We start from the raw sequence: 27,384 nt of genomic DNA, 5'->3' as shown, positions 1-27,384 counted from the left end.
ACTCTGAACAGATGTGTGCAGGCTAACTTTACAAATATAATAGAACAGTTGTCCCAGGACAGTCCAAAAACCCCTGAGTATCTCTCAGGAAGTGGCCAATCTGGCCATCTATTCAGAGCATGTGATCGGTTTCAGGGCAAAGGTCAATTTGGGCCTCCTCCTGAACCCAGGAAATCTGGGACAGATGTGTCCATCTGACAATGGTTCATTGACAGACTGAGAAGTCAGCAGTTTTAACCTCCTGCGTGGCAGGCGAGAATTCTACCACTGAACCACCAATGCATGTCATGAGAATAACAGGCAGTTTTCTAATTCTGATTCTGGCAGTTTCACAATGATATATGGATTAATCTCACAAAGGAAGGAAAGGAGAAAACAAGGAAAGAATGTACGAGGGGAGAAAGGAAAGAAGGATGGGGAAAAAAGAAGTAAGGAAGGAAGGAAGGAAAGAAGGAAGGAAGGGAGAAAAGAAGGAAGGAAGGAAGGAAAGAAGGGAAAAAAGAAGGGATGAAAGGAAAAAAGAAGGAAGGAAGGAAGGAAAGGAGAAAACAAGGAAAGAATGTATGAGGGGAGAAAGGAAGGGAGAAGGAAGGAGAGAGCAGGAGGAAAGAAGGACAGGAGAATGAGGTCATATTGACCCAAAGACAGTACAAGGGTTAAAGTAATCTATCATAAACCCAGCTGTGGTCCTTGTTACTGTAGGTACTACGCTGCCATTGATGCCAAGAAAGAGCGCACCAGCAAACATGCCCAGTCGTTTGGAACCAAACAAACGAATCAAAACACTTCAGCCAGTCAGGTAATTCCATTCCGCCACCTTACTCCCCTTTTGATTTGACCCAGGAATAGATGTAATCCTCACTTGTGCTTGTATTTGGACCTGCAGGACCGAGCGGTGTGGCTCACCCTCCTGCACTTCCTGTCCAAGCGGCAGCAGACCCCGGTGGTTGCGTTCACCTTCTCCCGGACACGCTGTGACGAGAACGCCCGCTCGCTGGACTCCATGGATCTGACCACGTCCATAGAGAAAGCAGAGATCCACTCCTTCTTCCAGAAGAGTGTCGGTCGGCTCCGAGGAGGAGACCGACAGCTTCCTCAGGTAAACACATATAATGAAAATATAAGGATAAAGTCTTTTTTTTTTTTTTACAAGTTATCAATCGTGCTGGTTCAAATTTTTTTCTAAAATGTCACAAAGTCATCTATATCACTGCAATTTTATTAATTTGTTTTCAGATTGCATGTATACAAGTCGGGAATTGACTTCTCCAGTTTCTTTTAGATTTATTTACAGGACTGTCTCAGAAAATTAGAATATTGTGATAAAGTCCTTTATTTTCTGTAAGGCAATTAAAAAAACAAAAATGTAATACATTCTGGATTCATTACAAATCAACTGAAACATTGCAAGCCTTTTATTATTTTAATATGGCTGATCATGGCTTACAGCTTAAGAAAACTCAAATATCATATCTCAAAAAATTTGAATATTCTGGGAATCTTAATCTTAAACTGTAAACCATAATCAGCAATATTAAAATAATAAAAGGCTTGCAATATTTCAGTTGATTTGTAATGAATCCAGAATGTATGACATTTTTGTTTTTGTAATTGCATTACAGAAAATAAAGAACTTTATCACAATATTCTAATTTTCTGAGACAGTCCTGTATAATGAAAATATAAGGATAAAGTCTTCTATTTTTTTTTTTTTTTTTTTTTACAAGTTATCAATCGTGCTGGTTCAAATTTTTTTCCTAAAATGTCACAAAAGTATCTATATCACTGCAATTTTATTAATTTATTTTCTGATTGCATGTATACAAGTCGGGAATTGACTTCTCCAGTTTTTTTTTAGATTTATTTATTTGGTTTATTAGCTATTTGTACGTTAAGAAGGAAATAGTAATCCGGTGTGTTTGCTGGTTCAGATAGTAATCATGAGAGACCTGTTGAAGAGAGGGATTGCCGTCCATCACAGTGGCATCCTGCCCATCCTGAAGGAGGTCGTGGAGATGCTGTTCTCACGAGGTCTCGTCAAGGTGCGTCCATTGTTGCGTCAATTGTTTCATAAATATATGCCTAAGTGTCTTCTATTTGTTGCAAAGCCAGCTGTTTCATATTGTAATTTTAGACATATCATTCCCCATCTTTTCATCTCCTCTCGGTATCCCAGGTGCTTTTTGCCACTGAGACGTTTGCGATGGGGGTGAACATGCCTGCCAGGACCGTGGTGTTCGACAGCATCAGGAAACACGACGGCACCGGCTTCAGAAACCTCCTGCCAGGTTTGATGCTCTTTGTATTTCTTCTCTTTCATTTCTTATTCCTTTTTATCTGTGAGGATGAATTGGATTTCAGTGTGTGTGTGTTTGAAGGGGGTAACATTAAGTTTTGATTTTTTTTCTATGTTATGAATCCTATTTTTAGGTGAATATATTCAGATGGCTGGCAGAGCCGGCAGGAGAGGCCTGGACGCCACCGGCACCGTGATCATACTGTGCAAGGCCGGCGTTCACGAGATGGCAGATCTGCACGTCATGATGCTGGTGAGGCCGTGCGTCAAATCCCGCTGCAGCGTTTTGATTTAAGTCCAACTATCTCTTTAATTCATACACCACGTCATTCAGCTTACCATCAAGTCTCCTGGGGATGAGTTCCAGATAAATAAAGCACATCTCTGTTCAAGCTGATAAATTCTGGCTGCGAGTCAGAGACGTTGCACGCTAAGTTAGTCATTTCACATTAAATGAAACAGACGCGTGGATTTCTTTAATTCGATCTTCCTCTCTGCCAGTTTTGGAAAGGAGCGTGTTGGTTCTCCAACACAAATAATTTAAGTTGATTTAAATTTAATTCATGTTGTTGTATTTATTTATTTATTACGGCTCTGATGGGTCCTTTTAACTTCTTGAAAACTTAACATCAGGATCCAAGAGCCTCCTCTACAGGTGATGTCAAATTGCTTATGCCTGGAGTTTTGATGTTGTTAAGATTGATTTCATTCATTTCATAAGAGTCAGATTTAGTATCAGGTCTGGTAGTCGCCCCTTTACACGCAGCCATGTTACCAGAATGTTGGTGCAGAATTCACACCTACAAAATGCTATAAGAGGAGCTAATAAACAACTAATAAACAACTAATAAACAACTAATAAACAACTAATAAACAACTAATAAACAACTAATAAAGCAACTGTGATCGGCTTTTAAGTGTAGGAGATGAGGTCTAGAAGTTAATGTGACAATAGAGGGAGGGAGGGAGGGAGGGAGGGAGGGAGGGAGGGAAGGAAGGAAGGAAGGAAGGAAGGAAGGAAGGAAGGAAGGAAGGAAGGAAGGAAGGAAGGAAGGAAGGAAGGAAGGAAGGAAGGAAGGAAGGAAGGAAGGAAGGAAGGAAGGAAGGAAGGAAGGAAGGAAGGAAGGAAGGAAGGAAGGAAGGAAGGAAGGAAGGAAGGAAGGAAGGAAGGAAGGAAGGAAGGAAGGAAGGAAGGAAGGAAGGAAGGAAGGAAGGAAGGAAGGGAGGGAGGGAGGGAGGGAGGGAGGGAGGGAGGGAGGGAGGGAGGGAGGGAGGGAGGGAGGGGAAAAAAGAAGGAAGGAAGGAAGGAAAAAAAGAAGGAAGGAAGGAAGGGAGGGGGAATGAAGGAGAGAGAAGGAAGGAAGAGAGGAAGGAGAGAGCAGGAGGAAGGGAGGGAGGGAGAAAAGAGGAAGGATAGAGCAGGAGGAAGGAAGGGAGGAAGGAAGGAAGGAAGGAAAGAGAGAGCGGAAGGAAGGAAGGAAGGGGAAAAAAGAAGGAAGGGAGGAAAGAAGGAAGGAAGGGAGGGAGAATGAAGGAGAGAGCAGGAGGAAAGAAGGAAGGAAGAGAGGAAGGAGAGAGCAGGAGGAAGGGAGGGAGGGAGAAAAGAGGAAGGAAGGAAGGAAGGAAGGAAGGAAGGAAGGAAGGAAGGAAGGAAGGAAGGAAGGAAGGAAGGAAGGAAGGAAGGAAGGAAGGAAGGAAGGAAGGAAGGGAGGGAGGGAGGGAGGGAGGGAGGGAGGGGAAAAAAGAAGGAAGGAAGGAAAAAAAGAAGGAAGGAAGGAAGGGAGGGGGAATGAAGGAGAGAGAAGGAAGGAAGAGAGGAAGGAGAGAGCAGGAGGAAGGGAGGGAGGGAGAAAAGAGGAAGGATAGAGCAGGAGGAAGGAAGGGAGGAAGGAAGGAAGGAAGGAAAGAGAGAGCGGAAGGAAGGAAGGAAGGAAGGAAGGGGAAAAAAGAAGGAAGGGAGGAAAGAAGGAAGGAAGGGAGGGAGAATGAAGGAGAGAGCAGGAGGAAAGAAGGAAGGAAGAGAGGAAGGAGAGAGCAGGAGGAAGGGAGGGAGGGAGAAAAGAGGAAGGATAGAGCAGGAGGAAGGAAGGGAGGAAGGAAGGAAGGAAGGAAAGAGAGAGCGGAAGGAAGGGAGGAAGGAAGGAAGGAAGGGGAAAAAAGAAGGAAGGGAGGAAAGAAGGAAGGAAGGGAGGGAGAATGAAGGAGAGAGCAGGAGGAAAGAAGGAAGGAAGAGAGGAAGGAGAGAGCAGGAGGAAGGGAGGGAGGGAGAAAAGAGGAAGGATAGAGCAGGAGGAAGGAAGGAAGGAAGGAAGGAAGGAAGGAAGGAAGGAAGGAAGGAAGGAAGGAAGGAAGGAAGGAAGGAAGGAAGGAAGGAAGGAAGGAAGGAAGGAAGGAAGGAAGGAAGGAAGGAAGGAAGGAAGGAAGGAGAGAACAGGAGAGAACAGGAGGAAATCCCCGTGATGTGTTTGTTTCACTAGGAACTTCTTTTTTGTATCTAGGCAAATGAATAATTAATACTTAAGCTAGAGCTATCTTTTGTTATAAAAAGCAGACTTTTTTTTATAACAAAAGATAACATTCCGTTTTATTCTTCTACCGACATCCAGATTGAGTGATTGCTCGGAGGAAGACTACGTTCTGGTGAATAGTGAGATGTTTGCGTTGTGTTCAAGTGCTCTGTTTCTGCAGATGCAAAGACACAACAGACAGCTTTTCATCTCTGTTTGATCTTCGTGTCAGTTCGATGTCTGGCAGACCTGGAGGTGTTTACCAGGGACTTACCTTTAAATAGCTCAGCTTTATTTACACAGTAACTTGCTAGGAATACTATAGAGGACCAAAACTGAGATGATTACAAATAAAAGCAGAAATAAATATATATTTAGTTTTTCCTTTTCCTTATACGTGCATTTTTGTCAAGAAATGTATATATTCTGTTTTTCCTTTTCCTATTACATGCATTCCTTGTTTGTACATTCCCTCGTCTCCTTTTTTTATTTTACTTTATGCATTTCTGCCTTATTATGCAAATGAGGATGGCTGCCTCTCTTGGCCCAGCTCCTCTACTATTGGTCAATAAACAGGAAGGAGCAGGACTGGGCAAAAATGAATACTATGGCGCAACCTAAAGACTAAAACTACCGTATTGGCCCGAATATAAGACGACCCTGATTATAAGACGACCTCCTCTTTTTCAAGACTCAAGTTTGAAAAAAGACTTTTTGAACACCAAATTAAATTTTTATACAGAAAATAAGTACAGTACATCTGAAACAAATGATTATAACAATATATTCGAGAGAAAAAGCATGTTGTTTTGCCTCATTCAAATCATCATCTTGAAGTTTGCATCATAACTTCTCCTCAGCTGCCGGTTTACCTGCCGATCTTCCACCCACTTTTCTACAAATTGTCGCTACGTTTCTCCATTTTCTGTTATCTCTTCTCTTTTCTTTCTTACCGCTATTTTTTATTTTTCTTCTTCGTGACAGGGGTTCGCTTTGGCCTGGGGAGTTAAGTTCAGCATTTGCTTGAAAGATATCTGGCGCCATCGAGCGTTGTGATTGGATATAATGTCTAGACCCCGAATGTACGACGACCCCCACTTTTTCAGTCTTATTTTAATGCAAAAAACACCGTCTTATATTCGGGCCAATACGGTAATATTGATAATCCCCAGATTTATAATTAAAGGAGCATGAGGCTCCTTTTAAGAAATGAGACTCTCTAGCGCCACCCTTTGCCACGACGGCCGTCGGGGGTACTGTAGCCAACAGTGAAGCCGGCACGGGAGAGGGGGGAGAACGTGCATGCAGCGTCATGTGACGTCACATCCACAGCCCAGCGCGGGAAATTCGGCCCCACATTTGCAGCACATTTTGCAGCAACAGAGAGATACACTAGAGGGCTCATTCGTTTTGGTTTGGAACGCTTCATCTGACATTATTACTAGAAAACTTAAAACGTATACGAATTTTTTTCATAAATCCTGCCTCAATCCTGGCTCATGCTCCTTTTAATATACACTAGCTTCTTGGTTGGTTTTATAATGTCACTTTGACCACCCCTACACCTCATAACATTAATAGTTCCTTTTATAAATTCACCCATTAGGCAATGTTCAGTCTTCAGTAAGGGCTGATTGTGTAAATAAAAAGGTAATGAGAGCAGCATTATACTACGCTTCAAACAATGTGCGGGGTGTGTATGTTTATCCCAGTGTGTCACCGCCTGTTGTGCAATAGGTTTAATTTAGGCCTGATCCTACATTTTCCTGTTTATTGACCAAAAGTAGAGGAGCTGGACCAAGAAGGGCAGCCCTCCTCATTTGCATAATGAGGCAGAAATGCATAAGTCATAAAAGAGAAGACAAGGGAATGTAAAAACAAGGCTTTTATTCAGCTTTTATTTTTAATTAATTCAGTTACAACAAGCATCTCTGTATTCACCAGGAAATTAAATAAACCAAATTTATTGAATCTGAAATAAATCAATAGTTATCAGATGATAGAATAGGAGAGCAGTATTTAAAGACATAGGGCCCGATTTACTAAGATCCTAAATAAAGAGTACTAAATTGCGTGTGCACTGAAAAAGTTTGCGCGTGCTGTTGTTGCGTGGTTTGCGGGTGATCAACTAAGATTGCCTGCGCAATTGATAACAGGTGCAAACTGCAGTATTTAAATGAGGTGTTGCGTGTCTTACGTTTGCGCCATGGAGAGTCTGGATGGAAAGCACAGTCACAAGTCACAAGCGCAAAATGAAATTGAACGAATTGGAGTTAGAGATATTAGTGGAAGAGGCAATAAACACATTCATGAACTACAGCAAAGAAATTTAAACATTACCAAAAGAAACGCAATATCGGAGAAAACCTGCGATAGAATAAATGCAGTTGGTAACACAAAAAACAGAAAAACGTCTGGTTTTTCATATTTCAATTTTAGGCACAGATCAAAAATACGAAATAGAAAAACGGGCCACAGAACCGAATTTGATTTTAATATTGAATTGGTCGGGTTTGCGTGACCCCGCGGTGCTCGGCATGATCTGAGGAGAAAAATACATCAGACACAGAGCTGGAGAGCGCTTTGATTCATCTATTTATGAGTTACGTTTTTATTCAGATGTCCACAGTATATTGCAAATATTATATATTATATAGCAAACACTGACAGTAAATGTGTGACAGACGGGACCATCATCCGAAAGAAGAGAAGAGAAGTGTTCAGAACAGCGCACAGAGGAGAGCGCATCTAAAAGGATGATTTATGGTTCCGCGTCACACCAACGCAGAACCGACGGCGACCTTACGCGTCGGCTACGCCGTCGATTTAACGCAGAACCATAATTCAGGCGAAGCTGCAGTCTCTGCGCTGATCCTGACACAGCGGGACGGAGCGGATTTGGTCATGATGTTTAACCTGTGTTTTGTGATTAATAAGCACGGGTTTTAATTAAATGTAATTTACGAAGGATGATTTCACGTTCAATAAGATAAGTAATCAATAAAATACAAAGTTTTGGCACAAAGGCTTGGCCTGCTTGTGGGCGAGTGGAGGGGGGCACATTAAGAGAAGGTGGCAAGATATAAGGCGAAGAACTAAAGAAAAAGTGGCCTTTAATAAAACTTGTGCAACCATTTTTAAAATAGCATGCAGCAGAATAAAGACTCTCTCTCTCTCTGCATATTCTTTGATTTTGGATGTCGCCTCCTTGCCACAATAACAGCAGCAGCAGATTAGTACCTTCCTTTCGAACGTATTAAATACAGACGCAATCACAATACGCGCAATTACTTTCAGGCTTGGTAAATCTCATTGCGCGTGGTAAATGGAGCAATTTGCATCTTCCCCTCCCAGTATTTAGCGCGTTCTGGCAGGTACGCCCCATATTGATTATTCATCAGGGCAAAAGTACTAAATGAATTGCGTGTGCAATTTTGCGCATTTCAGAGACGCAGTCGTCTTTGCACGCTGTTAGTAGATCAGCTGGCACTTTGGTTTGCGGGTGCTGTCAAGTTTGCACACGTTTTTACACACGCAAACCTTTAGTAAATCGGGCCCATAGTGTGGACCACTCACTTGTGTCCTGTCTGTATTGTATGCTGCTCCCTTATTCAAAAATCTCCAGATTCTTACTATTTATGACATCAACAGTTACCAAATATGCATTTTTCTTTACAAGATATTTTCCTCAGAAGGAAATGTTCCTGAGCACTTTAGGACATACTTTGCTACAAACTCTCAATTTCATTCTTACTCAACACGGCAGGCCCTCGCCTACATCCGCCTAAATGTCTGGAATCTAGAAGACCATTTTTGTTTAGGTATAGAGGTGTCAAAGTCTGGAATAGTTGGTACCAGATTACAAACAATTGTAGGTCCCTATCCTTCTTCAAAAGTCGCTCAAGAGAACATTTAATTCATCAGTGTAGCCAAGAAAGCTCTTGCTTTTCCCACTGTTAATGTTTCTTTTGTACTTTATATTCTGTGTTGCCACTTGTTCAGCATAATATTCATATTTTCATGATCATGTCTTTATAGGTCAACAGTAAGTTTTATTTTCATTCATGCAATTTTTATGATGTATTTTTTTTTAATGATTTTGTTATTTTCATAACTATATTGTTAAATGTTATTAGGTGGGGGCTCCTCATAAGCCTACAGGCTTGCTCGCTCCTCCCTGCACAGTTTCTTTTAACTGCACTTATTTGTGTGATGTTATTTTTATTGTATGTGCTAAATAACTAAAACTAAAACTATTCTGCAGGGGAAACCTACCGTCCTTCAGTCCCAGTTCAGGCTGACCTACACCATGATCCTCAACCTGCTGCGGGTGGAAGCGCTGCGAGTGACGGATATGATGAGGAGAAGCTTCTCTGAAAGCCACAGAAACACTCAGGTAACTCCTGCAGAGCACGGACACATATGGGTTCTTACAAAATTGTGAAATTAAAGCGTATCGTGACCAGGAATTCTATTGTACAAGATTTTCACTGCACAGTTATCATTACCTGAACCATTTCGGAAGGGAATATTTGTTAAATTATTAATAAATACAATTTTTTTTTCTTGCACACAGAAAACTCAAATATCCTATCTCAAAAAAATAGAATATTCTGTGAATCTTAATCTTAAACTGTAAACCCTAATCAGCAATATTAAAATAATAAAAGGCTTGCAATATTTCAGTTGATTTGTAATGAATCCAGAATGTGTGACATTTTTGTTTTTTTCATTGCATTACAGAAAATAAAGAACTTTATCACAATATTCTAATTTTCTGAGACAGTCCTGTATGTTTGACTTAATCATGTGTGTCATTGATGGATCAATATTTGACAATATCGTCAATACCAGTATATTCTAGCAGCAGTAACAGTTGTACATGCCATAAAAGAACCAGTCAGACATTTAAAATCAATAAAAGAAAGGGTTTTCTGTAAGCCGGAGCATCCTGATGGTTTGTAAATGTATCCCCTCCTCTTCTTCCTGCTGCAGGAGCATGAGAAGACGATCACCCAGCTGAAGAAGGCGCTGTCCTCTCTCCCGCCCCTGGACACGGACGGCCAGCTATCCGACCTGCTGCCTTACTACCACACGGTGACGGAGCTGCGGACCACCACAGACGCCCTGCAGGTAAACTCACATACTCACAGTCACAGTTTTCATCAGCAGCGTGTTTATTTGCTACATTTCCTTCCTCACGTCTGAATTTCAGCAAGCCGTCCTGGAGTCCGTTAATGGACTTAAAGCTCTGTCTGTGGGTCGAGTCGTGGTGGTGAACAACAAGCAGCATCTCAACGCCTTGGGAGTCATCCTGCAGGTAGGCGTTGGCGGCATGTAGAAGAACTTGCAGTAGTGAAATTGAACTCTGATTCGGTTCTTTAAAAGTTCACTTATTTTTGTGAAATCCCTGCCAGTTCAGAAAATAACTGAATCTTGAAACCTGGGCCCGCTTTTCCCTCCGTTAAGGTCTAAATCAGGGGTCGGCAACCTGCGGCTCTAGAGCCGCATGCGGCTCTTTAGCGCCGCCCTTCTTTTTTTCCTTTTTAGGGCCCGAGCACCTTCAGTGCGAAGGCCCTATTGTATCTATTGTATCTTTCTTTCTTTTTTTTTCTTCTGACGAAAGGAGGGCCTTTTTTTCCCCCTAAACGTGCCCAAAAAGTCACCAAATTGTGCATGCAAGTCAGGCCTTGCGAAAAATTTGATATTTCATGGTTTGCATTAATGGGCGTGGCAAAATGGCTCAACAGCGCCCCCCGGAAAACTTTGTGCCTCAAGCCCCACGATACGGTTTGACGTACATGCACGAAAATCGCTACACACCTCTATCATGGCACAACTTAAAGAAAAGTCTCTTGGCGACATGGCCGAAACAGAACAGGAAGTCGGCCATTTTGAATTAATCGTGTCACTTTGGCGCAATTTATGCCATTCCTTCGGCAGTTAATTCAGCCCAAACCGTAACGTGCCCCCAGGTGTGTTATACATCAAAACGTGCGTCTTCATCCTGCGACAACACGCATTACTTTTCTCTTTCAAAAGCTTTACCGTGGCGACGCTAGACGCCAAAAAGCGCGCCCACCCTTCATCTGGTTGGTTCAGACAGAAAAAACTTTGTGCCTAAAGCCCCAGAATACGGTTTGACGTACATGAACGAAAATCGGTACACACCTGTATCATGTCGCAACTTAAAGAAAAGTCTTTTGGCGCCATGGCCGAAACCCAACAGGAAGTCGGCCATTCTGAATTAATCGCGTAATTTTGGAGCAATATGAGCCATTCCTTCGAGAATTAATACGGCCCGAACCGTAACGTGCACCCAGATGTGTTATACATCAAAATGTGCGTCTCCATCCGGTGACTACGCGCATTACTTTTCTCTTTCAAAAGTGTTACCGTGGCGATGCTAGACGCCAAAAAGCGCTCCCCCCTTCATCTGATTGGTCCATATTTGATAGTTCCCCAAAAGTCACCAAATTTTGCATGCAAGTCAGGCCTGGCGATAAATTTGATATTTAATGGTTTACATTAATGGGCGTGGCAAAATGTCTCAACAGCGCCCCCTAGAATACTTTGTGCCTCAAGCCCCACAATACGGTTTGACGTACATGCACGAAAATCGGTACACACCTGTATCATGTCGCAACTTAAAGAAAAGTCTCCTGGCGCCATGGCCGAAACCGAACAGGAAGTCAGCCATTTTGAATTAATTGTGTAATTTTGGCGCAATTTATGCCATTCCTTCGGCAATTAATACGGCCCGAACCGTAACGTGCACCCAGATGTGTTATACATCAAAATGTGCGTCTTCATCCTGCGACTACCCGCATTACTTTTCTCTTTCAAAAGTGTTACTGTGACGACGCTATACGCCAAAAAGCGCGCCTTCCCTTCATCTGATTGGTCCATATTTGATAGTTCTCCAAAAGTCACCAAATTTTGCATGCAAGCCAGGCCTGGCGATAAATTTGATATTTCATGGTTTGCATTAATGGGCGTGGCCTAACGGCTCAACAGCGCCCCCTAGAATACTTTTATCTGCCATAACCTTTGAATGTTTTGACATAAAGAGTCGTGGGTGGTGTCATGGGACTCGGTATTGAGTCCTTGACCATTAATTGGTGAAAATTAGCCCCGCCCCTTCTTCTGATTGGTTGTCCCTATTTTGTGCTATAACTTTTGAATGGTTTGACATAGAGAGTCGTGGGTGGTGTCACCTGAATCGGTATGGAGTCCTTGAGCTTCATTGGCCTGAATTAGCCCTGCCCCTTCTTCTGATTGGTTGTCCCGAGTTTCTGCTATAACTTTTGAATGGTTTGACATAGAGAGTCGTGGGTGGTGTCATTTCTGATATGCTTATGGGGGGCGGTGGCCGTGAGCGCGAGGGCCCGTTCATCGCTGCTTGCAGCTTTAATTTCTCTTTTTTTCTTCCTTTTTCCTTTCCTTTTTAATCACAACATTTCAACTTTTTTCTCCAAATTTTGAATTTTTTCTCGACATTTTAACTTTTTTCTCGAAGTGCATAATGAAAAAAAAAATCTTCCCCCAGTTATAACTAATATGCAGCATGTGTTGCCTTCATTCTAAGGCTTATACAAGACTTTTCATTTTTTGCGGCTCCAGACATATTTGTTTTTTGTGTTTTTGGTCCAATATGGCTCTTTCTACATTTTGGGTTGCCGACCCCTGGTCTAAATGATTAATGGGGACTAAGATGTTTGGAATCAGTCCTTTTTAGGGAGACCCAACAAATGAAGGAAAGATGCAGAAATACCACTTCCTGTTAAGAAACTGAGGTCCCTCATGTGTGGACATCGTCCTCCTCTGTGCTCCTTGTTTTCACACGTGTCTCTGACATCCAGCCCTGTCCCCCCTTTCTGCCAGGTGTCCAGTGACGCGGTAAATCGCACCTTTACAGCACTTATTATCTGTGAGAAAGGCAATGAGGAAGGGGAAGGAAAGGGCAATGAAAGCGTTGGTTTCCTGCACCTCTACAACAAAGCTCTGTTCATACCTGAAGGTCGGTCGCTTGCTTTTGCATCTACGCCATCTGAATCTTTCATCTCATTTCTGTCTCCATGTATGGTTTAAATGAATGAATGAATGAATGAATGAATGAATGAGTTTTTTTTTTGTATGTCCGAAGATCAATTCCTTACAGGATTATGAGACACCAGAAACAGAAAATCAATATATAATATCACACTCACTTAATTGGGAGCTGCACAATGTACACCGGAAAAACAAAATAAATAAATAAAATTAAAAAATAAATAAATAAAATAAAAATACTTAATATTTCTTTCACCCCAACAAAATCCAGAATGGATATTTTCACATATATGTTACTTTTCTTCGTTTATCCCACGCTTTCTCCAAATAGTCAGCAAGTGCAAATACTTTATAATCAAAAATCCATTTGAGTCTCTCAGCATCACTTACCCACATCAAATCCAAATTCTTACACCTATCAAATAATTTCTGATGCAGCTCATGATAAAGAGGACAATAAAATACAAAATAGAACTCATTTTCAATATCATTAATATCACAGTAAGGACAAATCCGCTCTTCTTCTGGGAGATAACGATAACGTCCCATCTCAAGGTGCAGAGGGAAGATTCCAGAACGGATTTGGGCACATAGTGATCGTTGTCTTTTCGATAACGAGGCACAAACATACTTTTCACGGCTATAACAACTTTTTATCATACTAAATATTCTTAATTTTGGTTTATACAATATGTCCTGTGACCATTTGATCTGATATACATTAAACCAGGCTTTGTTAGCCAAAGAGACATTCACAACGCTCACATTCTGAAATACATGCAATGCGCCAATCCTCATAAATATATCCTCTACTTCACTTGCCCATGCACCTTTTATTATGTATTTATTTTAAAAAACCCTGCATTGATGGATCTTTTTTTTTTCATGCGTTTTCCTCAGGCTCCTGTAGCCACACCGTGCAGAAGTTAAATCTTCAGGACATCACAGCCATCACAGTGAAAACCCTCAAAGTGATTCCTGAAAGAATCATCGACAACTACAACAAGCGACAGCAACCTCGATTCAAGTGTGTGAGCATTCGTCATTACTGTCTTATTCCAGGAGGTTAATATTCTCTTCTGTATTTGATCATATTGTTCTCTGTGGTGTCTGGCTGTGTTGTAGTAACCCCCTTTTGCAGCCGCTCCAACTCATAAACACCTTTTGTGTCAAGGGACATGTTTAATGGTCTAGTCAGAAAAAACCTAGTAGGTCAGTGAGTCCTCTGTTCGACCTCCACCATACCCAGTACTCGAGTTGTAAAGAAAAATCAGGGGGGATGGTGGATTTTATCATATGGGAACAGATAATTTGTGCTGATTACAAATAATATAATATATTACAAATAATAGCAGTGACCAAAACACCTGCAGAAATACTGCAGGAATGACATAGCAGCAGTTAAATGCAGCCTTCTGTAAGTTTTAAATATCCACTGGGCTTACATCAAATACATCAAAACACAACAATAAAAAACACTTTTCTGAACTTATCAATATGACTCTGTCCTTCACAGGATAAGTAAAATGGATCACTGCAAAAACTCACAATCTTAACAAGAATATTTGTCTTATTTCTAGTTAAAATGTCTAATTTTAGTAAAAAAAATCTCATTACACTTAAAACAAGACTCATCATTGGAAAAAACTACAATTTTCACCTGTTTCAAGTAGATTTTCACTTAAAATTACAAATCTGCCAGTGGAACAAGATTTTTTTGCTTGTAATGAGAAGATAAATCTTGTCCCACTGGCAGATTTTTCTACTTATTTCAAGTGAAAATTTACTTGAAACAGGTGAAAATTGTCAAATAAGTTATTTTTCTGGTGTTATTTTTCTGGTGATGACTCTAAATGTTGAAATAGCAGTAAAACCACATTCATTGATGAAATGACATAAGGGATGGAAAGGAGGGATGACAGTTTTACAGGGGGGATGATTTGGACCATTTTATTTCAGATGATTTTGACCGTTTTTATTTCATAAATCCCCCCCTCAACTCGAGTACTGACCATACCCTTTACTGCCATTTGCCAGTTACATTACAAACTCGGCGAATGGCTACATGAAAACATTTTGCTGTCTTCTTATAGCTGCCTTCTGCTCTGTTTTCATCAATTATTTAAGATTTCAGTGCCAGGCAGCTGCCGGGAGGAATTGTGGAAGGTGGCTGGAGTCAGAAGATTTAGGAATATTTAAAATTCACACCACACGATCTTTCTTAACAAAAGACTGTGAACAATTTAAGAGCAGCAGATGTCGTCCAGGAACTCAGACTTTTACCTACCGTTGCCAATTATGGACATTTTAAATTGTATTTGATGATTTTCTTTTACGATTGTAGCAAAAAAAAAAAAAAAAGCTTTGGTCTTTAAATAAATCCTCCTGTGGTGGAAGGTGTTAATATACACAGAGAAAGAAAACCAACAAGTGGTTTCATGTTATTCCCTTTCTGTCAGGTGGTAACTCAAAATGAAAGTTAATATGTAAAAAAAAAAAAAAAAAGGGACGTGAAAGCTGGTGGGTTATTTATATCAGTCTATAAATAACGCGGTAAATCTTTAGAATGATGCATAATTAATAGAAGCAGTTCAGAGGTAGCAGAGATGGAGAAGCATGACATCGAAGCTCTATCCAGTCGGGTCCCAGACAGCAGATTTATGTTTTATTTTTACCAGCTCTGCAGTTAATCCATCACAAATCTTAGTGTGTACAGGACTGTCTCAGAAAATTACAATATTGTGATAAAGTCCTTTTATTTTCTGTAATGCAAAAATGTCAGACATTCTGGATTCATTACAAATCAACTGAAATATTGCAAGCCATTTATTATTTTAATATTGCTGATCATGGTTTACAGTTTAAGATTAAGATTCCCAGAATATTCAAATTTTTTGAGATAGGATATTTGAGCAACAGCAATCAGCATTACAGAAAATAAAGAACTTTATCACAATATTCAAATTTTCAGTCCTGTATATTTGTATCACGGTAAAAATTTATTTAATTTCCATTCTTCACCCCCTCTTGTCTTTAAGGCTTGACCCTCCCGGCCAGGCCATCTCCACGGCAACGCAGGAGCTGCTGCGATTGGCCGAGGCCAACCCCGACGGCATGGCCAGCCTGGACCCCGTCAACGACCTCCAGCTGAAGAGCATAGACGTGGTGGAGGGATCCATGAGGCTCCGGGTCCTACACGACAGCCTGCAGACGTTCACCTGCACACACTCGCCCACCTTTGCTGAACAAGTGTGTGAATGGCTTCACTGACTACGTTTACATGCAGTCAAAATTCGGGTTATTGCTAATATTCCGGTTACTGAAACGTTCAGAATATTCTGTATACATGGTAATTAATCATTTGGGATATCTGGATCAAACCAGCGACGCACGGAGAACGTGATGACGCAATTACCGTCATTTATGCTTCTTCTTCCTGTATCCAAATTCAAAACAAATGCTGCTTCACGCAACTTTTGGCTCACCTTCTTGTAAATCTTCTATCCCGGTACTTTCTACCGTCTACAAATGCAGAAATGTTCATATCCTTCATTACATTTATGAAGTGATTAGTCTCCTCCTCACTCCAAAAGTGTGGCCTGGTCTTGGTTTCTCCGTGTTTATAAGAACTTCCTGGACTCAAAAGACCAACGGTGCGTCCGAAATGCCATACTAAACAGTATATACTAAAAAGTATACTTAAATTCGGCAAACTTTTGAGTAAATATCAGTAGTGTGCATTAATTCGAACGTACTATTAAGAGCGCACACGGCACTTCCTGCCGTAGGGAGGGGGGGGTTGTTACCATGGTAACCTGTCACAGCAGCAGTAGCAGCTCCGCTATTTCCCGTTTATTCTGGCCGAAACAAGATGACATTATATAATATTATTAAATACAAATATTATAATATTCATATTATATAATAATATTATTATACTTAATATTATACTTATGACAATACGTATCACTTAGCAACCAAACGCCGCTGCAATGCATTGTGGGAAGTTTCTGCTTAGCTAGTGTCCATCAATCCACACTAATACATTTCTCCAGAATGAGTATGGATAGAACATACTATTGAGTACGTTCTAATGTTTCGGACGCACTAAAAAGTCTCGCACACTCATTTTGCATACTCATTAGGATGGAAGTATGCGATTTCGGACGCAGCACAAGATTCCTTGCGAACAGAGTATGTGCAGAAAACAAATTCATGTTCCGTTTGGCGTTTACATGACCGAATATTCAAGTTTTAAAAGGAGTAACCCAGGGGTCATATTCGGGTTTTTAAAAACCCCAATATGAGCAAATTCGGGTTATTCAAAGGGGTTATTGGTGTTTACATGGCCGTGCAAATTCGGGTTATAGCCAATATTCGGGTTTTAAAAGGGTTATTGATGCATGGAAACGCAATTGTGTGTTACGATGTGTTTTTTAATTGGCAAAGTCACTGAAGACGTGTTCACTTCTGAGCTGCTCTTCATGCATTTATATATGAACCAGGGTAGTGGCTTATATAGATCTTACATTTCCTTTGAGCATCAACTGAATATTTATGCAGCTAATTAAAATTATAGCCTTATTTAAGATGCTCATCTTGCAAACCCCCCCCTAATCATTAATCCTATATTGAGGAGATGAGCTGCAATAATCTTAGCTGTCATAATTATCGACGTATACCCATAGCTGCAGCTCATGTCTCACAGGAACAGTGTCATTTGAACCATCACACACACACACACACACACACACACACACACACACTACACTGGCAGATAACAAGCTTAACTTGCAGTATCCTTGCATTATCCTCTTCTTGCTGTGAATTTGTGATCTCTTGTGTCTTCATTCAACATTGTGCTTATCATAAATCCGTGGTTAACTCGGTGTACCTCAGAGTACTTCCTGTCCCTGTTCGGTGGGTTTATATTTAGGAAAGATCAAGTGTTAGTAACAAGATTACAATAGGCGACATCTTTTTCCTCCATTAAAATCCGGGATTGCTTCTTTTCGTTGCTTCAAAATCAGGTCAAGTGCTACAGCAGTGCTGTCGGTGTGCACCTTAGTGAAGTTCTGCTCTGTGCGTTTCTGTTTCAGTTTGCTCGGGTTAAAGAGAGGATGAGTGTGCAGGAGGAGCTGGACCGGCTGCTCTTCCTGGTGTCGGACCAGTCCCTGACTCTGCTGCTGGAATATCACCAGAGGATCAAGGTTTGGATCAGATGTTCAGATCTGTTGAACCCTGATGCGTCAGTCGGCGCGCTGTCGCGCATCGTTGGTTAACCCGTGTGCTGTGTTTGGGTCAAGGGAGGGGGAAGGGAGAAAAGAAGGAATGAAGGAAGGGAGAAAAGATGGAATGAAGGAAGGGAGAAAAGATGGAATGAAGGAAGGGAGAAAAGATGGAAGGAAGGAAAGAAGGGCGCAAGGAAGAAAGGAGAAAAGAAGGGAAGGAAGGAAGTAGGAAAGGGAGTAATGAAGGGAGAAAAGATGGAAGGAAGGGAGAAAGGGAGGGAAGAAGGAATGGAGAAAGGGAAGAAGGAAGGAAGTAGGAAAGGGAAGAAGGAAGGAAGTAGGAAAGGGAAGAAGGAAGGAAGTAGGAACGGGAAGAAGGAAGGAAGTAGGAAAGGGAAGAAGGAAGGAAGTAGGAAAGGGAAGAAGGAAGGGAGAAAAAAATGGAAGGAAGGAAAGAAGGAAGAAAGGAGAAAAGAAGGGAAAGTAGGAAAGGGAGTAAGGAAGGGAGAAAAGATGGAAGGGAGGAAAGAAAGAAGGGAGAAAGGAAGGAAGTAGTAAAGGGAGTAAGGAAGGGGGAAAAGATGGAAGGAAGGGGGAAAGGGAGGGAAGAAGGAAGGAAGTAGGAAAGGGAGTAAGGAAGGGAGAAAAAATAATAATAATAATAATGACTTGGATTTATATAGCGCCCTTCTAGGCACCCAGAGCGCTTTACAGAAATCATTATTCATTCATACACATTCTCACCAGTGGTGGTAAACTACATCTGTAGCCACAGCTGCCCTGGGGCAGACTGACGGAAGCGTGGCTGCCATATCGCGCCTAACGGCCCCTCCGACCACCACCAACATTCATACACATTCAAACACATTCACACGGGGCAAGGTGGGTAAGGTGTCTTGCCCAAGGACACTACGACAGCAAACTGGGACAGAGCGGGATTCGAACCGCCGACCTTCCGATCATTGGACGACCCGCTCTACCACCTGAGCTACTGCCGCCCCAAATGGAACGAAGGGAGAAAGGGAGGGAAGAAGGAATGGAGAAAGGGAGCGAAGAAGGAAGGAAGTAGGAAAGGGAAGAATGAAGGAAGTAGGAAAGGGAAGAATGAAGGAAGTAGGAAAGGGAAGAATGAAGGAAGTAGGAAAGGGAAGAATGAAGGAAGTAGGAAAGGGAGGGAAGAAGGAATGGAGAAAGTAAGGGAAGAAGGAAGGAATTAGGAAAGGGAAGAAGGAAGGAAGTGGGAAAGGGAGTTAGGAAGGAAGTGGGAAAGGGAGTAAGGAAGGGAAAAAACATGGAAGGAATGAAAGAAGGGAGAAAAGCTGGAAGGATGGGAGAAAGGAAGGAAGTAGGAAAGGGAGTAAGGAAGGGAGAAAAGATGGAAGGGAGAAAGGAAGGAAAGAAGGGAGGGAAGAAGGAATGGAGAAAAGGAAAGAAAGAAGGGAGGGAAGAAGGAAGGAATGGAGAAAATAAGAAAAGAAGGAAGGAAAAGCAAAGAAGGTAATAAAGGAACGAATGATGGAAGGGAGGTAGGAAGAAAAAGGAGTAAAGGAGGGTAAAAAAGGAGGAAAAGAGGAAAGGAAGAAAGAAGGAGAGAGCATGGCAGGAGGAAAGAAGGATAGAAGAATTGGGACATTTTTACCCGAAGACAGCACAAGGGTTAAAGCTCGATACCGCCTTTAATTGGACTACTGTCACCATCCAAGTGTAAAATCACAGAAGGGGAATAAGACTCCAGATCTGCTAATACTGAGCTTTTTCCAGTTGGGCTATCACATCACAATACAAAATAATTGGAATTTGCTGTTACATGTGAACAATTTCTGTCTCTAGAGATAAAAGGCTTAAAATATCAACTATCTGCAATCATTTTGATTCATCGTGCAGCCCTTTGTCTGCCTTGAAAACAAAAAAAAAGTCCCCTAGAGATTTGTTAAATCTGACAAGATATGTTTAAATATGATATTTTGTCTGATCCTCCTCCAAAAACCTGTCAGATCCTCATTGCTAAGAGGATAAAGATGTCAAAAGTTTACCACAATCCCCTTAAATAAGAATTTATTCATGAGTTAAGATGTTTTACTGGAAAAAACCGTCACCCTTCTACTCGTGCCAGCAGCCAATTTCTATTTAATAATATTCCAAATTCTTGAAATTTGGTTTGCTTCAAACTAATTTACAAGCCCCTAAACACTGATTTAATCTCTACTTTTTACAAGCAAAGTTGGAAACTTTGAAACAGGAATGAGGTTGTACAGGACTGTCTCAGAAAATTAGAATATTGTGATAAAGTTCTTTATTTTCTGTAATGCAATTTAAAAAAACTAAATTGTCATACATTCTGGATTCATTACAAATCAACTGAAATATTGCAAGCCTTTTAATATTGCTGATTATGGCTTACAGTTTAAGATTAAGATTCCCAAAATATTCTAATTTTTTTTAGATAGGATATTTGAGTTTTCTTAAAGTGTAAGCCATGATCAGCAATATTAAAACAATAAAAGGCTTGCAATATTTCAGTTTATTTGTAATGAATCCAGAATGTGTGACATTTTTGCATTACAGAAAATAAAGGACTTTATCAGAATATTCTAATTTTCTGAGACAGTCCTGTATTTTCAGAAGAGTGCAACCCGAAACACTTGCCGAAGGTAATTTATTTGCTGCTCTCCCTCAGGTCCTGCAGTCCCTGCAGTACATCGACAGCGGCGGAGCGGTGCAGCTCAAGGGCCGGGTAGCGTGTCAGATCAGCAGCCACGAGCTGCTGCTGACCGAGCTGCTGTTTGAGAACGTCCTGAGCCCGCTGGCACCCGAGGAGAGCGCCGCTCTGCTGTCCTGTCTGATCTTCAGTCAGAACACACAGGTGGAGCCGCACATTACCAACACGCTGCAGGAGGTGAGATTGAGGCCCGTTTGTTTCCTCACATTTACTAAAGTGATACATTTAAAGTGGCACACTCCACATGTGGCAACTGATGCACACGGACACATTCAGTACTGGAGTTGAGGGGGAATGAGGGGGGATGGCATCCCCCCCTGAAATAAAAACGGTCCAAATCATCCCCCCTGTAAAACTGCCATCCCTCCTTTCCATCACTTATGTCATTTCATCAATGAATGTGGTTTTACTGCTATTTCAACATTTAGAGTCATCACCAGAAAAATAACTTATTTGACAATTTTCACCTGTTTCAAGTAAATTTTCACTTGAAATAAGTAGGAAAATCTGCCAGTGGAACAAGATTTATCTTCATTACAAGCAAAAAAATCTTGTTCCACTGGCAGATTTTTCTACTTATTTCAAGTGAAAATCTACTTGAAACAGGTGAAAATTGTTGTTTTTTCCAGTGATGAGTCTTTGTTTAAGTGTAATAAGATTTTTTTTACTAAAATGAGACATTTTAACTAGAAATAAGACAAATATTCTTGTTAAGATTTTGAGTTTTTGCAGTGATCCATTTTACTTATCCTGTGAAAGACAGAGTCATATTGATAAGTTCAGAAAAGTGTTTTTTATTGTTGTGTTTTGATGTATTTGATGTAAGCCCAGTGGATATTTAAAGCTTACAGAAGGCTGCATTTAACTGCTGCTATGTCATTCCTGCAGTATTTCTGCAGGTGTTTTGGTCACTGCTATTATTTGTAATATATTATATTATTTGTAATCAGCACAAATGATCTGTCCCCATATGATAAAATCCACCATCCCCCCTGATTTTTTTTTTTTACAACTCGAGTACTGGACACATTGCATATCATCATGCAGCTTTGACACACAGCATTCCTAGGAAAGGACGTGAAGATTCACCCCAGCGGCTTGCTCACTTATTAAATCACATACGTGGTCTGTTTCTGTCAAATGTGCCTTTGCTGCGTCAGCGCTTGTGTGTTGAGAAACTGCCCTGACATGAAAGAGCTTTACAAGGGCTTAAATTAGTGATGACCGAAGCAGTGGCTTCTAAAACCATCCGTCCTAGAAGAGCAGAAACACACTTTGTGAAACAGACTTCCTCAGTGTAAATGACAAAATCATCCTGTTAACGCTCAGCCACAAGTCACTTGTACAGCTCGGATGCGTTTGTCAGACGGGCTTTACCCACTTTATGCCACCCAAAAGTTAACATGGAAACAACACATTGAATACATTTAAAGGGAGAATTTCAAAATCACTCGCAATCCTGTATAAATCCAGAAATGTACTGAATTCCAAGGCCTTGCATTTGATCTACCACTCATTGATTGTTCCCTATTTATCTTACTGTGTGGAATTGTGGGGATCCACCTTTAAAACCACCTTAAATTCAATAATAAAACTTCAAAAACGAGCCATACGTATCATCAATAAGGCTGATTACTTTGCTCACACAGAGCTGCTTTTTCTAAATTCTCATGTTATGAAATTTAATGATTTGTTTTATTATAAAATCATGCAAATTATGTTCAGAGCAAAATCAAAAATGCTCCCTGACTCAATACAGAGGTTATTTTCAATTCAGGAGACTCGTTATAATCTTAGAGGTGTCTGTAATTTTACTGTACAAAAAGCTAAAAAAGGTATGAAAAGGAGACGTGTCTCCATTACTGGAATTAAATTCTGGAATGATGCCAACATACATTTAAAAACATGTCATTCTCTTTTGGTTTTTAAGTAAATAGTTTGTAAAGCTATTTTTGAAGATTATAAGTGTGATTGACGATCTGTTAATGTTTCTTTGCTTTTCTGTTGTTTCTTTGCTTTTCTATTCTCTCTTTGGTTTTCTGGAGGTCGGTAGCCAAAAAAAGAAAGTTGATAATAAAGGACAGGCTTTTATAAGCAGTCTGCTTCTGCCTATGCCTTTTCAGTCATTGTTCAACACATGATTATTGGTTTTGTGTGAAATGTTAATGCTGTGCACTCTTTTTTTGTCTTGTGTTGTGTTGTGTTGTCATGACTGAATAAACTTCATTCATTCCTTCAAGTCGCCCGTCTTGCTCTCTGGTTTTGTCTTTTTCTTCAGGGCATCGATCGGGTTCTGTCGGTGGCTAAGCGCATCGGAGAGCTGCAGCGAGAGTGTGGGATCCCCCAGACGACGGAGGAGTTTGTCGGCCAGCTAAAGTTTGGCCTGACGGAGGTCGTCTACTGCTGGGCCAGAGGGATGGTGAGAAAAGCCTGAGCAAAAATGAAAGTCAAGTGCTATAAAAACGGATTGAAATTGTTTAATACACTTCAAAGATAGGGTTAGTTTTCTTCTGAAACATGACAAAACTACTTCACCAATTGCTGCGTGATACAAACAATTCATAAAACTAATTTCCACAGCGCGTACAAACAACTCATGAATGAAACAGATCTTAATTAAATTATACAATACTAAAAACATACACAACTATATCTAAATGTTAAGAAAACAAACGAACATCGTACCTCGCTGCGCTCTCCAAGGAATGCAAACAAAGAAACTCCTTTCTTCTCATACGAATAGACTATCAAAAGGTGATTGTCCGTTCGTCACCATCAATATTATAAAAGAATGTATGGACTGACCGGGACAGAGCCACAGATTACAAAGAAGACTCAATCTTATATGAAAGGCCCAGGGAAGTCCAATTCCAAACTGCACAATTCATGTATAAAGCTAGGAACAACTTATTACCATCTCACTTACAGGAAGTGTTTTATGACAGAGAGGTGAGGTATAATTTAAGGGGTACTCTAAATTTTAAGACTCGTAGAACACGAACAACTATGAAAAGATTTTCTATATCAGTCAGTGGAGTTAAACTATGGAACAGAATGGATTCAGAATTAAAACAATGTCCAAACATTAACCAGTTTAAAAACAAATATAAAAACATGATTCTTACGAGGTACAAAGAGGAAGGGGTTTAGCTGCTTTTAGGGGCCTGCAGGTAACACTATTGGGTGAATGGATAGATCTGTGTATATTTATGTACAGAAATGGGCAGCTAATTATATATATATATATATATATATATATATATTAATATTAGTGTAAATAAGTATATTTATATGGGCATGTGTGTACAAATATATAGAAATATTCAACTATGTGTATGTATAAGTATGTATGCATGTATAAGTATGTGTGTGAGTATAATTACAGTATATAATAATAATAATAATAATAATAATAATAATAACAATAATAATACTGTTATTTAGCAGTGTGAGTACAGTGTGTGAATATTTATAAATACAGGTTAAATGATAGTGAATGGGGGTAGGACTAAATAAGTTTACACTTCTTCCTACTCCTTTTTTGGCACATGTAAATCAAGTTAGCAAGTTTTAAAGGATGAAATTCTTTGTTCTGTTGTTGTTTTCTTAAACTTCTCATGAAGTGTTGTTTCTTTTCATTTATTTTTTATTTATTTATTTATTTTTTTTTTACATGTACCGTACAAAAATAAAATAAATCAAATAAAAAATAAAAAAAAATCAAGTTTTAAGTTGTACACCGGCTGCCATGAAAGCCAAGCTGATCATCAAAGCCAACCGGACCTTTTCAATAATGCGGGCAGATTTCCGGTCAATTTACACACAAATCATTTTAAATGCGTACAAAATACAATATATACGAAATAAATCACAATTTTAAGACACATCCAAAGAATAAACAGCCAATATTATACTCATAACTACGACAGAGTATTAGGGCCACACCAAGACAAAAAAAAAGGAAATTACGAGAATAAAGTCATAATATGAGAATAAAGTCGTAATTTTGCGAGAATAACGTCGTAATAGAATAAAGTCGTAACATTATGAGAATAAAGTTGTAATTTTGCAAGAATAAAGTCGTAATAGAATAAAGTCGTAACATTACGAGAATAAAGTCGTAAAATTACGAGAATAAAGTCATAATTTTGCGAGAATAAAGTTGTAATAGAATAAAGTCGTAATATTACGAGAATAAAGTCGTAATATTACGAGAATAAAGTCGTAATATTACGAGAATAAAGTCGTAACATTACGAGAATAAAGTCGTAAAATTAAGAGAATAAAGTCGTAATTTACGAGAATAAAGTCATAATATTACGAGAATAAAGTCGTAATATTATGAGAATAAAATCGTAATATTATGAGAATATAATTTATGACAACTCTAACAGGAAGAGCATCTTCTCCCTGTGTTAAAATGAGGAAGATTGAGCATCTTGTAAAGTTCTATTTATATATTTATAATATATTTAATATTACGACTTTATTCTCGTAATATTACGACTTTATTCTCGTAATATTACGACTTTATTCTCGTAATATTACGACTTTATTCTCGTAATATTATGACTTTATTCTCATATCATGGCTTTATTTTTTATTTTTGGTCTTAGTTTGGCCCTAATACTCCGTCGTACATAACAAATCCCACATTATCATAAAGAAAAAATATATCAACTAAGCAAATGATGACTCAATATGGTCCTTTCCGCTGTGTCCCTTCCCAGCCGTTTGCAGAGATCGCCCAGCTGACGGACGTGCAGGAAGGCACGGTGGTGCGCTGCATCCAGCGCCTGGACGAAGTGCTGAAGGAGGTGCGGCAGGCCGCCCGCATCGTGGGGGACTCCGTCCTCGGCAGCAAGATGGAGAAGGCCTCCCTGGCCATCCGCAGGGACATCGTCTTCACCGCCTCCCTCTACACCCACTGAGTCAAGCACGGCGGGGACACAGGACGAGGAAGGGGGGACGCCGGGGAACATGAGAGCAAATGTTTCTCTGTGTAAAAGGTGTGAGATAGCTGCAGGTACTCTGTGTGGGGGAGGTGAAGACAGGGTGTGTTTAGTTGCTGCATGTGCCTACAAAACACAACGTTTACATGAACATTCTGGAGCGTGAGGAAAGGATTATTTTAATCAACAGACCAAAGTACAGATTTGGAGAAAGATCATGAAACCAGAACTGTAATTTATTGTACAGTAACAATAAAAAAAAGCTGTATTTAAAACCTGCTGTGCATATTCTTCATTTAATAGATGATGTGTCTGACTGCCTGCTGGAAATGAAACCTGACGGAAAAATCAGAGGGGACAAAAAGAAAACAGGTTAAAAGGCGTGGAACAGAGACAGAAATCCATATAAATCACAAGATCTGTCTTAGCCAGTACTGGAGTTGAGGGGGGGTGAGGGGGGACGGCATCCCCCCTGAAATAAAAATGGTCCAAATCATCCCCCCTGTAAAACTGCTATCCCCCCTTTCCATCCCTTATGTCATTTCATCAATGAATGTGGTTTTACTGCTATTTCAATATTTAGAGTCATCACCAGAAAAATAATTTATTTGACAATTTTCACCTGTTTCAAGTAAATTTTCACTTGAAATAAGTAGAAAAATCTGCCAGTGGGACAAGATTTATCTTCTCATTACAAGCAAAAAATCTTGTTCCACTGGCAGATTTTTCTACTTATTTCAAGTGAAAATTTACTTGAAACAGGTGGAAATTGTCAAATAAGTTATTTTTCTGGGGTTATTTTACCAGTGATGAGTCTTGTTTTTTTGTGTAATAAGATTTTTTTACTAAAATGAGACATTTTAACTAGAAATAAGACAAATATTCTTATTAAGATTGTGAGTTTTTGCAGTGATCCATGTTACTTATCCTGTGAAGGACAGAGTCATATTGATAAGTTCAGAAAAGTGTTTTTTATAGTTGTGTTTTGATGTATTTGATGTAAGCCCAGTGGATATTTAAAGCTTACAGAAGGCTGCATTTAACTGCTGCTATGTCATTCCTGCAGTATTTCTGCAGGTGTTTTGGTCACTGCTATTATTTGTAATATATTATATTATTTGTAATCAGCACAAATTATCTGTCCCCATATGATAAAATCCACCATCCCCCCTGATTTCTTTTTTTACACCTCCAGTACTGGTCTTAGCTGCTCTGACTGGAATGGGATGCTCCAGTCCAGCAGCCTCTGCATTTTCCAAGTGTGGACTGTAGCTTTAAGAAAACCACGGCTTTGTGTCTCATTAATTCAATGTACATCGACGCGTAAGTGGAGAAACCTTATTACACTCGCAGACAGGAGGACCAGGAGTATCCTGCACTAGGTTTTTTAAAAACACATAGCAGCTAAAGTTATTAATAATTTGAACACGTGGGTGTGTTAGAGATGAAGGCGTCCTGGAGGATGGGTTACTCATGATTGGAATAAAAGTGTGAATCATCGACAGGAGCGCGTTCCAGCAGCTGGAGTAACGAGCACCGACCAGAGGAGGCGGACACGGGGATCGGGAGGCATGTCGTCCGAAAAACACGGTGAGGGCTTTTAATTGCGTAATTGAGATTTTTTTCC

At 40.1% G+C, this 27,384-nt stretch overlaps 2 protein-coding genes across 3 annotated transcripts in view; both read left to right on the top strand.

Annotated features, from left to right (window-relative positions):
* The window catches only part of skic2 (SKI2 subunit of superkiller complex), a 35,950-nt gene extending 9,937 nt beyond the window's left edge, over nt 1–26,013 (top strand). The window contains exons 15-29 of the mRNA XM_061742192.1: nt 703–799; nt 887–1,099; nt 1,932–2,042; nt 2,177–2,288; nt 2,431–2,549; nt 9,068–9,199; nt 9,799–9,936; nt 10,019–10,123; nt 12,688–12,823; nt 13,756–13,882; nt 15,894–16,104; nt 17,955–18,065; nt 20,764–20,982; nt 23,084–23,224; nt 25,536–26,013. Of these exons, the coding sequence (XP_061598176.1) occupies nt 703–799; nt 887–1,099; nt 1,932–2,042; nt 2,177–2,288; nt 2,431–2,549; nt 9,068–9,199; nt 9,799–9,936; nt 10,019–10,123; nt 12,688–12,823; nt 13,756–13,882; nt 15,894–16,104; nt 17,955–18,065; nt 20,764–20,982; nt 23,084–23,224; nt 25,536–25,736 (2,173 nt within the window). The 3' untranslated portion in view covers nt 25,737–26,013. The remainder of the gene's footprint in view (nt 1–702; nt 800–886; nt 1,100–1,931; nt 2,043–2,176; nt 2,289–2,430; nt 2,550–9,067; nt 9,200–9,798; nt 9,937–10,018; nt 10,124–12,687; nt 12,824–13,755; nt 13,883–15,893; nt 16,105–17,954; nt 18,066–20,763; nt 20,983–23,083; nt 23,225–25,535) is intronic.
* Nucleotides 26,014–27,100: 1,087 nt separating this feature from the next.
* The window catches only part of prrt1 (proline-rich transmembrane protein 1), a 29,180-nt gene continuing 28,896 nt past the window's right edge, over nt 27,101–27,384 (top strand). For both annotated transcript variants that reach the window (XM_061742190.1, XM_061742189.1), the window contains exon 1: nt 27,101–27,347. In XM_061742190.1, the coding sequence (XP_061598174.1) occupies nt 27,329–27,347 (19 nt within the window). In that variant the 5' untranslated portion in view covers nt 27,101–27,328. The remainder of the gene's footprint in view (nt 27,348–27,384) is intronic.

This window comes from Cololabis saira, chromosome 15, assembly GCF_033807715.1.
Source record: "Cololabis saira isolate AMF1-May2022 chromosome 15, fColSai1.1, whole genome shotgun sequence".
NCBI classification, from domain to species: Eukaryota; Metazoa; Chordata; class Actinopteri; order Beloniformes; family Belonidae; genus Cololabis; species Cololabis saira.
Note: the sequence above shows the minus strand (reverse complement) of the source record. Positions and strands in the feature narration are given on the sequence as shown.